The sequence below is a fragment of the Archocentrus centrarchus genome, chromosome 21, assembly GCF_007364275.1.
Source record: "Archocentrus centrarchus isolate MPI-CPG fArcCen1 chromosome 21, fArcCen1, whole genome shotgun sequence".
Taxonomy (NCBI): domain Eukaryota; kingdom Metazoa; phylum Chordata; class Actinopteri; order Cichliformes; family Cichlidae; genus Archocentrus; species Archocentrus centrarchus.
The window spans coordinates 753,556-769,012 of NC_044366.1; the positions used below are offsets into that span (position 1 = coordinate 753,556).

The window sequence follows — 15,457 nt, forward strand, 5'->3', positions numbered from 1 at the left end:
TAGTTCACTAGATGGCAGTGTATTTTCACAACCAAATTCTCGCTACATGATGCTAATATCAAAAAAATTTCTCTCTTTGCAGTTGGTCCCACCTTTGACCTGAGTGGCTTCAGGAAAGGCCTGGAAGTGATTGTTCCTCAACCTCTCACCATTAGAGTTCCCATTACCGGATACCCGACCCCTGTGGCCAAGTGGACCTTTGGTGAGAAGGAGCTGACCCCCTCAGATGAGCGCATCTCCATGGTGACAAAGCCTACGTACACAGAGCTGACAATATCGCCAAGTGTTCGTCCAGACAAAGGCATCTACACCCTGCAACTGGAGAACGACGTCTCTTCTGTCTCTGGAGACATTGAAGTCAATGTGATCGGTGAGGACAGTTTCTCAGCGACCGGCCTGTATGACCACATGACCAAGCTTAACATTGATGGCGTCTAAACAATATGTTTTTTAATGTTTTTATTTTCTTAGCGTGCCCCAGTGCTCCCAAGGACTTCAAGGTGGCTGAGGTGACCCGTCACCATGTCCACCTGATGTGGGAGGCTCCCGAACACGATGGAGGAAGTCCAGTGACCCACTATCAGGTTGAGAAGAGAGAAGTTTCTCGCAAAACATGGGCCAAGGTACTTTGTCACACTTTTTAAATTTTAATATCAGACAAAGATAACCTGAGTAAATACAGAAGGCAGTTTTTAAATGAGGATTTCATTTATAAAGGGAAAAAAGCCATCAAAGCTACCTGCCCTGTGTGAAAAAGAAAGGACCTCCTAAACCCAATAACTGGCTGTTGCATCTTTGGCAGCAAGAACTGCAATCAAGTGTTTGATAACTGGTGCTTAGCAGCAGCAGTGTTATTTTAATTCAGGGCTTGTTGGGATAGAAATTCTCAATTCCACAGTGTGAAATAATGTTCACGGGACCTGTACTGAAAATAAGATGAACCAGATCAATAAGTCTACCAAAGTCTGAGTTTATTTGCTCATCACTGACAGTGACATTTTTTCCAGGTGGCTGCTGGCATCCTTGATTTGGAACACACAGTAACGGATGTGATTGAAGGAAAGGAGTATCTGTTCAGTGTTTCTGCATGCAACAAGTGTGGACCTGGAGAGCCAGCGTACATCGACGAACCCGTCAATGTCTCCTCTCCCGCCAGTGAGTGTTTTTAAACTGTGGAAAATGGAATACCTTTGAGTGGAAATACTGCCAGATATTCAGAATCTCCTCATTTTGATATTCATATATTTTCTTGTGCAGCTGTACCTGATCCACCTGAGAACCTTAAGTGGCGCGATAAGAGTGGCAAGACCATCTTCCTGTCCTGGGAGCCTCCGAAGTATGACGGTGGTGCCCATATTAAAGGTTACGTGGTAGACAAGTGCCAGCGTGGTACAGACAAGTGGGAACCCTGCGGTGATCCCATCCCTGAACTCAAGTAAGACTTAGAAGCTTGTCAATGAAAGTTGTGTTTATGACAAGAATTTGTAACAGCTGGTTAAGTTTTGTTGGTGCCCTTACCTGATTTGTACTTTATTTGGTACAGCTGGATATATTATATGATTTGAACTCGCAGGTTCCAGGTGACCGGTCTGATTGAGGGCCAGTGGTACGCCTACAGAGTCAGAGCTTTTAATAAGTTGGGAGCCAGCCGACCTTGCAGGGCCACCGATGAGATCCAAGCCGTGGATGCTAGAGGTAGGCTGGTTTGTGCTCTTCTCCGGACATGATGCTGCAGGACAGGAGCTTGATTAAAGGGACAAAGAAAGAAGAAAAGCATCACACAGGTGTACAAGTAGTGCTGCTACAACTCATGAAGTCTGCAAACATTTTATATTTGCAGCTGATTCTGCAGACTCAGAAATATACAGTATCTCAGTGATACAGGAGTAAAACATTTTATGACATATTCAGAGCCAGTCAAAAGTTTGGACACACAAGTGTACAAATGAAGGGATACAATTGATTGGATTTAATTTAAGGATATTGCAGTCATGGGATTAAGGATAGTTGTAATAAGATAAGATTTACGTTATTTATGCCAACGTTGGGAAATTCATTTGTTGCAACAGAACAAATATATGGTTAAGTAGCTTAAATAAGTACATTTATATGTAGTTCAGTCAAACAAAATACAATATGACTAATATCATAAGGTAAAGTCTAATCTGAAATCACAATATATGTAATAAAATAAGAATACATTTAAATGAAAAAGAGTAATGCGTTTGGGAGTACTGGATGAGTGTCTTAAACTTTGTTTAAAAATCCAACAGAACCTCCTGAGATCCAGCTCGATGTAAAGTTGCTGGCTGGTTTGACGGCCAGAGCTGGTACCAAGATTGAGCTTCCTGCAGATGTCAAAGGGAAGCCCGATCCCCGGGTGAAGTGGACCAAAGCAGACGTGGTCCTGCGGGCTGATAACCGCATTGCCATCGACACCCAGCCAGGACACTCAAAGGTTTCCATCGACAACACCACCAGAGGCGACACGGCCACCTACATCATCGAGGCAGTCAATGCTTGTGGACGTGCCACCGCAACGATCGATGTCAACATCCTCGGTACAGAAGCTGAATTCTCAGTTATTATGCAGCTTAAGACAAAGACAAATACTGGCTGTGATGCCTATAAAAACATGACAATAAACTTCTGTTTTTTGCATTACTTTTAGGTTAGTCAGAAAATAGGACAAACATCTCCTTCTCAAAGAGCTAAATGAGACATAACAACATACTTCTCCAATTCTTGGAAAAATAACCTCAGCATAACATACCAAACAACTCATTTTACGGTCTTGTCTTCTATCAGTGGGGATGATAAGCAGCTGTGGCACTTGCAGATGTATTACATTACCACTACCCTTCCTTACTTCGATTTCATGTTTGGCCTATCCTCTTTAGATAAACCAGGCCCTCCAGCTGCCTTTGATATCTCTGAGATCACCAATGAATCCTGTCTCCTGGCCTGGAACCCTCCCAGGGACGATGGCGGCTCTCCCATCACCAACTACATTGTGGAAAGTCGTCAGTGCGACAAGGAGGAGTGGGTCAAGCTGTCGGCCACAGTGAAGCACACCACCTTTAAGGCCAGCAAGCTCACAGCTTTGAAAGACTACATTTTTAGGGTCAGTGCAGAGAACCAGTATGGCATTGGTGAACCTGCAGAGCATACACCAATCACTGCAAAGTATTCCTTTGGTAAGTTGTTTCATTCATTTCTTTTATGCCAATCATTTATTTTCATCTATGCAGGGGAACTGTAGATAAATCATGTTCTTTTTCATCTATTTCAGATCCTCCTGGTCCTCCAACCAGAGTCACTCCCTCTGAAGTTGCCAAGGATGCTGTCACTCTGACCTGGTTTGAGCCCGACGAGGACGGCGGCAGCCCCATCACTGGATACTGGATTGAGAAGCTTGATCCAGAGAGTGACAAGTGGATTAGATGCAACAAACTGCCCATCACAGAGACAACATTCAGGTAAATAAGTACCTGAAGGTATAGATGACAGGAGTGAAGGTGAAAATTCATCAGCTAACAGGGTGACACGTTTTTATTTGTCAAGTATTCTTCTGATTTTGTATTTTGGGCTGCAGGGTAAAGGGACTCACAGCTAAGAAGAAGTATCGCTTCCGGGTTCTGGCTGAGAATCTAGCTGGACCTGGAAAACCAAGTACAGAGACTGATCCAGTCCTCATCAAAGATCCTATTGGTATGTCACAGTCTACTTAGACTGAGTCTAATGTTGTTGTATCAAGATTATGATTTAATCAACTGTAAACTATGAAACCAAGAGGCCATTGAATAAAAGTATCGGGATAACTCTTCTTCAGATCCTCCATGGGCTCCTGGTAAACCCATCATCAGGGAAATTGCCAAGACCTCAGCCCTGTTGGGATGGACTCGGCCAGAGCACGATGGTGGGGCTAAGATTGAAGGCTACATCATTGAGTTCCAGAAGGCTGGAAGTGAGGACTGGATCAGGATTGCAGAGGATGTTCCTCAGACTGAGCATCAGCTGAAGGGTCTAATTGAGAAGCAGGAGTACTCGTTCAGGGTCAAGGCCGTGAATAAGGCTGGTGAGAGTGAACCCAGTGATCCCAGTGATCCCGTGGTCTGCAAGGAGAGACTTTGTAAGTTGAATACCAACATGGTGGGGAGTGGGCAGCAGAAACTGTGTTTCTGAAAGAGTTATAGTCTATAAAATATAATCTATGGGGAGTTGTTTTCATTAGGAAAACTATATGCCCGTGAATTTGAAGTTTTAAAGTCTTTCTTTTCACTTAAATAGATCCTCCATCAGCTCCTCAATGGCTGGAGGTGGCAAACATCACCAAGATCAATGCTGACCTGAAGTGGCAGGCTCCCAGCAGCGACGGAGGCTCACCCATCACTAACTATGTGGTGGAAAAGAGGGACGTGAGGCGGAAGGCTTGGCAGACTGTCGACACCACTGTCAAGGATCTGAAGTATACGGTGACCCCTCTCAACGAAGGATCGCTGTATGTATTCCGTGTTGCTGCAGAGAATGCTGTTGGGATGGGTGAATTTTGCGAGCTGGAGGATGCCGTGCTTGCCAAGGACACTTTCAGTGAGTTTTCTGTCTCTTAAGTCCATGATGGTCTTTTCCTTTTAATTTACTCCTTTGTGAAAAGCAAAACACATAATGTTTTTGACATTTTTCTCCAGCAACTCCTGGACCTCCTTATGCCCTGACGGTGCTGGAAGTCACCAAGAGACACGTGGAGCTGAAATGGGAACCTCCCAACAGTGATGGTGGAAGGCCCATAACCAAGTAAGACAAACTGCCGTAAAACCGTGCAGTCAAGTCATACTAGACCAAGTCGAGATAAGATCCCGAGATAAGGGTGCTTTTTTAGTGATATTCTCCACAAAACAAATTTCCGTTGATTCTGGCATTATTACAGTTTCTGTTTGCCTCATACTGTTCCAAAGCTGTGCAGCATAACAAACACCGTCTGCTTTACAGGTATGTGATCGAGAAGAAAGAAAAAGTGGGAACTCGTTGGCTGAAGTGCTGCAAAACTCCAGATAAAAAGACTCAGTTCAAGGTAACGGACGTTGATGAAGGTTCAGAGGTGCAGTTCCAGGTCAGAGCTGAGAACGAGGCAGGAGTTGGAGATCCAAGTGAACCCACCGTGATTCTCACCATTGAAGATCCAACCAGTAAGATACTCAAGTTTTCATTAGCATTCCTTCCTTTCTTTTAAGAGTTAGGCATATTTAAGCAGGGATGTCCACAACAACAACAAAAAAACAATATTAAAGTAAAGACAAAAAAAGTTGTTGGATTTCTGCAGATAGTCTTTTGCAACCTCCCTCCTCTCCAGGTGCACCATCACCTCCACTGGAAGTGGCCATCCTTGATGCCAGTAGGGAGCACATCAATGTCACCTGGAAGCCTCCAGCCAAGGATGGTGGTTGTCCAGTCACCGGATACCATGTGGAGGTGGCAGAGGCCCGTCCAGAGCTGAAGTGGCTCAGGGTTAACAGCAGACCCATCAAGGATCTAAAGTTCAGGATTGATGATGGAATCAAACCAGAGAAGAAATATGTCATTAGGGTTCGGGCCATCAACTCTGTTGGTGTCAGTGATCCCTCTGATGTCTCCGATAAGGTCTCCACCAAAGATCCTGACTGTAAGCAAGGACAGACTTCAAATTTAGGAATACAAAAGAAGCGAATATGAAACACTGATAATTAAACCTAAAAAATAATCCTCTGTTCTTCTCACAAGGTGCTCCAACTATGGATCTGGAAGCACAAGACGTGATAGTGGTTGAAGGTGAGAAGCTACACCTGAACATCCCCTACAGGGCAATCCCGGCACCCAAGATGGTTTGGCAGAAGGACACAGTGGAGTGTAAGGCTGGTGACCGGCTCACCATGACAGTGGAGATGAACAGCGCTCACCTGGAGCTGCTCAAGTGCACACGTGCTGACGGTGGTGCTTACACCATCACTCTGGAGAACAGTCTGGGAACTGCCACTGGAACCATCAATGTCAAAGTCATCGGTAAAGTGATTTGCATGATGCTTAGGACATATAACATTGATAATGTGCCATTCAACTCATGCAGTTCAGTAGTGGTGTCTTTCTGTGAACCAGGTTTAAGGTTTCCCACCAACAATTTAGATCAAACCTTCTTCTAAAAGTCCTTATGCAGACTCACTAGTGGTACATTTCTTTTTTTATCCTGAAACAGGCTTCAGTCACCTTCTGAAACAGTTTTACTTCCTTCCTGAACCTTGCAGGACTCCCTGGTCAGTGTAAAAACATCACCTCCAGTGACGCTACCAAGAACAGCTGCAAAATCAGTTGGGAAGCCCCAGAGGATGATGGCGGCACCCCCATTGTCAGCTATACCCTGGAGCGTCGTGAAGCATCCAAAAAGACCTACATGCCTGTCATGTCAGGAGACAATGTCCTGACGTGTACCGTCAAAGACCTCTTTGTCAACTGTGAGTACTACTTCAGGGTAAAAGCTATCAACAAGGTCGGAGCAGGAGAATATCTGGAGTTACGCAGCCCGGTCATCACAGAAGAAATCAAACGTAAGTTTCATATTCGACAGCTAAACTTAGAGGATATATCTGTTTTATTGCTTTGAGCGTGTCAGCATGCTGACATCAGCGTGTTTGAGTCTGGTCATATTCTGTAATGGACATAAATACGTTCAAGGTTATACTGTAACTGAAATGGACCCATCAGTACAAAAATGAGAACTGTTTTATTTGGGAGTCAGGTGACTCTGTCAGTGTTATCCTGATATGCGGTCCATTCAGATTACCTGTATGTCCTAATCCTGTTGATAAAACATGGCGTATACACAGCTGGGACATCTTAAATGTGGATCTGGCACAGGAGTTATCTCAGACATTCACACTGTTGCTAATATCGATTGCACAGAGAAACCAGACCCACCCATCCAGGTGGAAGCTCATGACCCGACCTCCAAGTCCATCACAGTCACCTGGAAGGCTCCAGACTATGATGGTGGCTGTCCCATCCAGGGCTACGTCATAGAGAAGATTGAGAAGGATGGCGATCGCTACGAGAGGGTCACTCCAAACCTGGTTCCTGGTTTCTCCTACGTTGTGACGGGCCTGAAGGAGGACATGGAGTACCAGTTCAGGGTCCGAGCTGAGAATGCTGCCGGAGTCAGCGAGCCGTCACGAAGCTCACAGCTTATCAAGGCTGCAGATCCCGTTGGTGTGTGAAATGCTCTAACATCAGTAATTGACACAAGGCAAATATGCACTTTTGTCAAAGCTTATTTTTCAAAACCGTTCATTTGTTTGCAGAGAAACCAAAGGTCACCCTGCATGCCCGTGTGCAGTCCGGCCTGTGTGTCAAGAAAGGTGATGAAATCTGCATTGACGCCTATATCTCTGGCTCCCCATATCCCAAAGTCACCTGGCTGAGGAATGATGAGGATGTGACCAAAGAGCCCACCAAGAAGATCGTTCCTGTTGTCAAGAAGAAGAAGACGAAGGCCAAGGTTTGTGACTTCACTGAGACGTCCAAAAGTCCTGGAAGTTTCATGTATTTCCACGTCTCTCTAATTTCCTGCTACAGGTTCCAGAACCAGAGGTCGAGTTTGTGACTCCCCTGCGTGAGCGTCTGGGTATAGACCAGACCAAGAAGGGCCGGTCTGCGCTGATGATCCGTGACGCTGTCAGAGTTGACCATGGCACCTTCACTATCAAGGTGGAAAACACTCATGGTGTTGCCACTGCTTCCTGCACCGTCAACGTTCAGGGTAAGAAAGAAGTTTTCCCATTAGCCTGGAGGTCACCTGATTATATTTAATACATATTCGTAGACTCACACAAGAGAAAGCATCTTTCAGCTACTCCCTTATTTGTCACCACAGCAGATGGATCCACATATTTAATTTAAAGTTTCTACACTAGAGACCAGTTCCGACACCACCCTCCCTGGGATTTGTGTCTCCTTCCAGTCTTGAACCACAGATTCAGTTCAGTTCCATTTGGTTTTATTTATATAGCATCGATTCACAGCACATTATATTTGTAAGATAAGGACCCTGCAATGTTAGAGAGAAAGCCCCAACAGTCAGATGGAGTCTTTCGTGTATTAGGCAAATATGTTCTCCGCTATAGAGAGTTCCACAGTTGTTAATATTTAAATGCTGTTGAAACTAAACTCGGCTCTCGTCTTGCAGACAAACCTGGTCCCCCGATCAACATCACCTTTGATGAGATCAGGAACACCTCGGTCATCTGTAACTGGGAGCCTCCTGAGGATGATGGTGGCAGCGAGATCCTAAACTACATTCTGGAGAAGAAGGACAACAAGAACGAAGAGATCAGCTGGATCACTGTCACCTCCACCCTGAAGGGCACCAGCTGCCCCATCACCAAGCTCATTGAAGGAAAGGAGTACATCTTCAAAGTCACTGCTGAAAACAAGTATGGCTGCGGTGCACCGTGCATCTCCGAGCCGCTTGTCGCCAAGAACCAATTCAGTGAGTAAAATGATCAAAATAATAAAGCGTGTTTAAAAATGCTGCCAGGGTCAAAGAAGGAACTCACTGGCTTCCAGACGATTCTGCAAAACAACAATTTCTACTTAATAATCAGACATAAGAAACACAAGTGTAATTACAGCTTCTTTCTTGTGTCATGCAGACTAACAGTGAATCTCTTTCTCGTGTTCTTCGAATGTATAAAGACTGTTGGATGTTAGCTCACCCAGGTTCTCCTCTGTCCTCAGGTCCTCCTGACGCTCCCAATACTCCCAGAGTCCACGAGGTGACGGCAAGCACCGCCCACATCTCCTGGCATGAACCAAAGGACAACGGAAGCCCGATCCTGGGCTACTGGATCGAGAGGAAGGAGGTGAACAGCAAACACTGGACCAGAGTCAACCGAGCCCTAATCAACTCTCTCGAGGTGAAGGTGACCGGGCTGATGGAGGGCCTGACCTACATCTTCAGAGTGTGTGCTGAAAACCTGGCCGGCCCCGGGCCCTTCAGCGAGCCGAGCGATCGCACCACAGCCATGGATGCAATCCGTAAGTTTTTATCAACATGCAGCAGCAAAAGTGTTCAAAAAAGAGCGTGAGTAATGATGATGTTAACACATCCTCACAGCTGTATTAAACCCAGACCATAAGCATCTTATTTTAGCCCATTTAATTAGCAAAATGATTTACTTATACACATTCCTCTTTATCATAACTAGATAAATTGAATGCATGCTGCTGCTCATGGTGTAACAGTGCAGACAAAAGTGCAGACAAACATCCTTCCACTGAATTAAGTTTACACCCCACCTCACCCCCCAGTGCCTCCTGGTCCACCCATTCCATGGATCGTGGACACTGGAAAGGACAGCGTTGTTGTGGCCTGGAAGCCCCCACTGTTCAATGGTGGTGGAGACATCCTGGGATACCATGTTGAGAAGGTATAAATAATCAGTCCAGTAACCTCACTGAATTACAGTTTTAAGAGTAAAGACAGCTGTGGGTCTTTTCTCAGGTATGGACCTGTAGGTTGTGAAACTCTTGTGATTTTGCCGCAGGTGCTGATGGGAGAAAAAGACTGGACCCGCAGCACCGAGTTCAGGTGTAAAGAGCTGACATACACTGTGACAGGCCTCACTGAGGGAGCTGATTATTACATCCGGGTCTTGGCGGTCAACGATGCAGGCCCAGGAGCTCCCGGTGTTACTGAACCCGTCACCGTCAAAGAGCCCCAAGGTACCGACAGTTTTATTCCAGGGCTCAGACACACTTTAACTTCTGTTGTTTAATCTGGGACTGTATTTATAACTGCCACAAAAAGCAGATTTTCTCCCGGTTCTGATTAACTGCGTGTGTCATGCAGAATCTCCTGCTGTGGATTTTGATGTCTCTGTGAAGAACGGTGTCATGATTAAGGCTGGCGAGTCTTTGAGGCTTCCTGCTGTGGTGACTGGTCGTCCCCAGCCAGAGGTCAAATGGACCAAAGATGGGGCTGAAATCGACAAAGAGAGGATGATTGTAGAGACCGTGGGCAAAAACAGCACACTGTTCATCAAGACGACTGTGAGGGCGGATCACGGAGTGTACCAGATCACCGGCACCAACAGCAGCGGGAGCAAAACTGCTGAGACCAGAGTGGATGTTATGGGTTAGTGTCACATAAATTCAAATAATTACATTAGGATTAAAGAAACCCAGCTGAACAATTAGAAACTGCTTGGTTCTGAACTCACATTCAGTGTTTTTCTTTTGCAAGGTTTGTTTTAGTTTTTAAAATAAAGGCAGAACTGACTTCAGATCAGATTTGGCTGTTGAAACATGAATGATGTGATGAACACACTGGTCTGTGTTCCTGTAGACGTCCCCGGGCCGGTGGTTGACCTGAAGGCAGTTATGGTGACCAAGAAGAACATCGTTCTCACCTGGTCTGACCCTGTGGATAACGGTGGCAGTGATATCATTGGCTATGAGGTGCTGAGGAAGGATGCCAATATGAAGCTATTCCGCCAGCCCATTGAGACTGCATCCTGCAAGTGTGACGTTCAAGGCCTGCTGGCTGGTGAGGAGTATGATTTCAGAGTCATTGCCAGGAACAAGTACGGTGATGGACGTCCATCAGACCTGGGTCCCATCTTGGCTGAGGATCCCAAAGGTAAACTTACCAAACACGACTCTGTGTTGTTATTAGCTGACATTTTATGGCATATACCAAGCCTGAGGATTTAGTGGCCTGAGGAACTAGTGGTTCAGCGGTGGCTAAATTCTTTCAAAATGTTGCAGGTACTCCATCTGCCCCAGAGAAGCTGCGCTACACTGACAGAACCAAGAGCACCATCACCCTGGCCTGGCTGCCACCTCGCACTGACGGCGGCAGCCCCATCAGAGGATACTATGTGGAGAAGATGAGGTCCGACAGCACTGAGTTTGAAGTGGCCAACCGCAAGATCTTCACTGAGTGCTGTGGAACCATCGAGAACCTGTCAGAGGACCAGGAATATGACTTCCGTGTCAAAGCCGTGAACGAGGTCGGAGAAGGAGAGCCATCCAAACCGATCACCGCCAAGATCCAGGATGATGAAAGTATGTTGAGGTCATAATGTTAAGATGATACTTTGCTTTTGTCAGGCTGATAAAGATTTTGACACAGAGTTCTTAATTTTGCCGGCCAAAGTCGCTCCCAGTATTACAATCCTGAAGTTCTTCAAGAGCAACGCCATCATCGTGAAGAAAGGCGCAGCCATCGACATCCCAGCAGAGGTGAGGGGACTCCCTCTGCCGACACTCCAGTGGATGAAGGATGACGTGGTGATCGAGAAACCTGATGATGAGAAGATGACGATGGAGACTGAGGAGGTCAGAGCGAGTTTTAACTTTGTGGTATATTTTCTCTGTGGAGCTATTAGTTACACAATAAAGGTCGCAGGTGGTTATAGGACTGCGTTTTGGGACTTTCGGTTGTCCCTCGCTATATCGTGGTTCACTTATTGCAGCTTCACCGTCTCACTTTTTTAAAATGTATCTAATTCTGTATTGCAAACTTTTTGCTATATCACAAATATCGTATATAAGTATTTATATAACTCCCCATAACTATGTTCATCACTCGGACAAAGAGATCAGTTACACCTACGCCTTTAGCGGGAACAGAAGTTATGGCCGAGGGTGGAGATACTGCACCACCTGATGAAGCTTCACCATTGAAGTTGTAGTAAGAGAGTGGGAAAAGTTTATAGCAGTGTGGGAAAGGCTCATAAAGCCTTAAAATATATACAAATAATAAAATAAATATAACGCAGCTACTTTGAGGATTTTCACCTATTGTGGGGTCTCTGGAATGTAACCTCTGACCCCTGCCACTAGGATTTTAGGAATAGTTAAAACCTCAACAAATTAAATTGCTCTATCTTCAGGTGAATCGGACAACCATGAGGACGAAGATTGCCATTCCAGAAACCGTCAGGCCGGACACAGGAAAATACAAACTGGTGGCTGAAAACTGCTACGGGAAAGCTCAGCAGATCATCAAAGTCGAGATCCTGGGTAAAAGCTAAAATCTTCAGGTTCGGTTTTGTTTCTGTAATTTTAATGGCTGGCATTTAACATCTGTGAACCCTTCATTTTCAGACCGTCCTCTTCCTCCAAGGAACGTTGTGGTCTCAGACATTAAAGCAGACTCATGCTACCTGACCTGGGACGCCCCAGAGGACAATGGAGGAAGTGAGATTAGTAACTACATTGTTGAGTGCAGAGACGCAAGCAAGAAAAAGTCGGACTTTGATGTTCTGACCATCAACCTCATTGACAGGAGATACGGGGTAAGACCCAGAAACTCTGAGACTTTGAATCAGGCTCATAAAAAATGTTTCCAGGAAGTAAATTTCTGTGTTTACCCTTACAGTCATTCTTTCTTGAACCCTTACAAAAACCAAGTGTTTAATGTATGTCCTGCTTCAGGTGTACAAGCTGGACTTGAACGGTACCTACCAGTTCAGGATCAAAGCTGAAAACAAGTATGGTGTCAGCGATGGCTGTGAATCAGAGAAAGTCCAGTTGAGGGATCCATTTGGCCTTCCTGGACCTCCTCGAAATCCAAAAATTATCGCCGCTACAGCGACCACAATGACTGTGACTTGGGATCCTCCTCTGGACAATGGTGGTTCGAGCATCCAGGGCTATTGGCTGGAGAAGAGGGAGCGTGGCGCTGTGTACTGGGGTCGCGTCAACCGAGCTCCGGTCACCAAACCGGCAGTGAAGGGCCTGCAGTACACTGTGCTGAAGCTCATACCAGGAACCGAGTACCAGTTCAGGATTGCAGCCTGTAACGCTGCAGGTGTTGGACCGCACAGCGAGGCCACAGAGTGCCGCTTCGCTGTGGATCCATGCAGTAAGTGACCTCCAGACCAGCCCTGCTAATCTGGCATTATTGTAACAGTTTGTATGTTTAAAGCTAATATGTTTTAACATTTAATACACTTTAATATGTTTAAGTTACCTTTGCCAGATGATCGCTCTCTTTTCTGAACTCTGATTTAGATGATTTTATATAAGTAAACTAAATATTGCAAAGAGTAAAACACAGCAGGTGCAGGTAAGAGGAAGGCAGACACCTCCACAGCTGTCTGTGAAAATAGGCAACTCACATGTAGATGGAGATCCTGACCCCCCCCCCTCCCTTTTTTTTTTAGACCCCCCGAGCATACCTGGAACCCCCCAGGTTAAAGACAAGACCAAGAACAGCATCACTCTAACCTGGAGCCCACCCGACAAAGATGGCGGGAGCCCAATTATGGGTTACATAATTGAGGTTCACGAGGAGGGCTCCCCTGATTGGAGGAGGGTGAATCCTGCTGATAAGCTCCACCCCTCCACTGAAATCACTATCCCTGACCTGAAGGAGGGCAAAAATTGCAAGTTCAAGGTTTACGCAGTGAATGCAGCTGGAAACTCAGAGCCTGCGAGGACTGGTGACATCCTGGTTCAGGACATCCTGAGTAAGCGATACAAAGACAAAAAATAACCTCTCTTCATTACAGACCTTTATATAAAATATGTGTTTTTTCTCCAGTCGAGCCGACTGTGACTCTGGGTGTGAGCGCTCCCGACCTGCTGAACTGCAGAGCAGGAACCACTATTAAGATTCCTGCCACCATCACCGGCCGACCCATCCCCAAAGTCACCTGGACTTTCGATGGAACGGCTGAGACTGAGAAAAAGAACGATCTGCACACTCTGCCCGTTGACTCAGAGGTCAGACTTCCATATTTTCTGTCCAAATTATATTTTGAAACATATCTAGAGCTAAAGCATGTAAAGCATGAGTCCAGTCCAAGAGGTTAAAAGATTTTGCAGTCTTACTGATGTTATGAGACAGAAAATAATCCAGAATCAGTTCCTGGTTTGTAAGTTAGCACCAAATGTTTTAAGGACTGGGTGAATTTGTTTCGTAGATACACTCCACCGACACGACCTCACTGATTGTGATCCCAGACTGCAAACTGAACCACAGTGGCAGATACATCATCAACGCAGAGAGCCCTGCTGGACACAAAGTGGTCAAAGTCAGAGTGGCCGTCCTCGGTAAGGCTTTCAGACAGACAGTTTATTGTGTATGCTCAGTGTGAATGATAAAGAGCAGGGTAGCATTCACCTGGTGATGTGCTACAAAGTGTTTCATGATGTTAAGTAAATATGCAAATTAAAATAGGATATCAGATTGTCAGATTAGCACTTTAGAACACAGGGTCTCCTCATTATTAATTTACGGTTTGTGGGTCCACAGACCTGCCCGGACCTCCTAGAGACCTGAAGGTGAGCGATGTGACGAGGGGAACCTGCAGACTCACCTGGAAACCTCCAGAGTGTGATGGTGGAGAGAGGGTTAAGAGCTACTACATTGAAAAGAAGACAGCGGAGGGCAAAGCATGGACCAAGGTACAAGAATAACACACTTTCAGCTGCACACTCTAAAGTAACACATTGGTTTGCTCACATATCTTTGGTGCTGATCTTGTTCTTCCAGGTAAACGCAGCCTGTGCTGCTCAGTCTTTGGTGGTTCCGGATCTGAATGAAGGCCAGGAGTACTTTTTCCGTGTCCGTGCTGAGAATCGCTTCGGGTTTGGCCCCTACATCGCCACTACTCAAAGGACCAGAGCCAGAGATCCAATCCGTATGTATGACTGCTGACTGATCATCTGCTCTGTTGGTTCCTGCTGCTTTTAACTGCTGTGGCTCATTCACCTCACTCACTCCAGTTGTATAACACAATTATATTTTTACACACGGTTGGAAACAAGATCATAAATCTCAAAGAATTATGTCACAAATATGACAAACTCATGATGGAAATGAATTCATCAGCACGAGCAGTAGCCTCAATGAAACACATCACGGCCTGTTTGTGATCTTTGACCTGTTACAGATCCTCCCGATCCTCCAACAAGGTTGAAGATCCAGAACGTTAGGAAAGGCACGGTAACTCTGACCTGGAAGGCTCCAAAGAACGATGGCGGTTCACCCGTAACCCACTACAGTGTTGATCTGCTCTGCTGGGACAGCAGTGGCCAGAAGGAGTCCTGGAGGAGGTAAAGCCTCACCTATTTAGTTTCTACTGGGATTCAACATGAGAACATGTGTTCTTGATTTATTCTATTCAGACCACAAAACCTGAATCAGTCTGGAAGACAGAGCGTAAATCAGTCAGACTCATCGTTACCTTTTGGTTGTGCTGGCTCCAGTTAAACTGTCTGTGCTGCATCCAGGTGTAACAGGAGAGATGTGGACACCACCAGCTTTAAAGTGGAGGACCTTACAGAGGGAGATGAGTATGAGTTCAGGGTGATGGCTTACAATGAAGTTGGAGCCAGCCGACCTTCATCTACTGCTGGACCCATCGTCATCCAGGACCAGACCTGTAAGAGGACTTTCATGAAACGGGCAGCGATGCAG

General features: G+C 45.7%; 3 protein-coding genes across 3 annotated transcripts in view; all 3 read left to right on the forward strand.

Annotated features, from left to right (window-relative positions):
- The window catches only part of LOC115800593 (titin-like), a 107,843-nt gene extending 104,112 nt beyond the window's left edge, over positions 1 to 3,731 (forward strand). Inside the window, 9 exon segments of the mRNA XM_030758053.1 lie at positions 83 to 370; positions 472 to 623; positions 1,008 to 1,155; positions 1,258 to 1,435; positions 1,574 to 1,695; positions 2,274 to 2,561; positions 2,901 to 3,197; positions 3,293 to 3,479; positions 3,596 to 3,731. Coding sequence (XP_030613913.1) covers positions 83 to 370; positions 472 to 623; positions 1,008 to 1,155; positions 1,258 to 1,435; positions 1,574 to 1,695; positions 2,274 to 2,561; positions 2,901 to 3,197; positions 3,293 to 3,479; positions 3,596 to 3,731 — 1,796 coding nt within the window.
- Positions 3,732 to 5,331: 1,600 nt separating this feature from the next.
- On the forward strand, positions 5,332 to 10,164 carry LOC115800598 (titin-like; the record flags this gene model as incomplete). The annotated part of the gene is made up of 11 exons (XM_030758076.1): positions 5,332 to 5,659; positions 5,758 to 6,036; positions 6,276 to 6,575; positions 6,931 to 7,233; positions 7,326 to 7,522; positions 7,600 to 7,783; positions 8,210 to 8,512; positions 8,761 to 9,060; positions 9,334 to 9,452; positions 9,570 to 9,747; positions 9,875 to 10,164. Coding segments are annotated over 11 exons (2,781 nt in total), but the record flags the coding sequence as incomplete, so codon positions are not given.
- Positions 10,165 to 10,329: 165 nt separating this feature from the next.
- ttn.1 (titin, tandem duplicate 1) overlaps positions 10,330 to 15,457 on the forward strand; it is an 81,444-nt gene continuing 76,316 nt past the window's right edge. The window contains exons 1-13 of the mRNA XM_030758077.1: positions 10,330 to 10,663; positions 10,792 to 11,091; positions 11,183 to 11,364; positions 11,922 to 12,051; positions 12,136 to 12,326; positions 12,466 to 12,895; positions 13,197 to 13,502; positions 13,577 to 13,758; positions 13,959 to 14,088; positions 14,291 to 14,442; positions 14,531 to 14,678; positions 14,931 to 15,093; positions 15,271 to 15,422. Of these exons, the coding sequence (XP_030613937.1) occupies positions 10,330 to 10,663; positions 10,792 to 11,091; positions 11,183 to 11,364; positions 11,922 to 12,051; positions 12,136 to 12,326; positions 12,466 to 12,895; positions 13,197 to 13,502; positions 13,577 to 13,758; positions 13,959 to 14,088; positions 14,291 to 14,442; positions 14,531 to 14,678; positions 14,931 to 15,093; positions 15,271 to 15,422 (2,800 nt within the window). The remainder of the gene's footprint in view (positions 10,664 to 10,791; positions 11,092 to 11,182; positions 11,365 to 11,921; positions 12,052 to 12,135; positions 12,327 to 12,465; positions 12,896 to 13,196; positions 13,503 to 13,576; positions 13,759 to 13,958; positions 14,089 to 14,290; positions 14,443 to 14,530; positions 14,679 to 14,930; positions 15,094 to 15,270; positions 15,423 to 15,457) is intronic.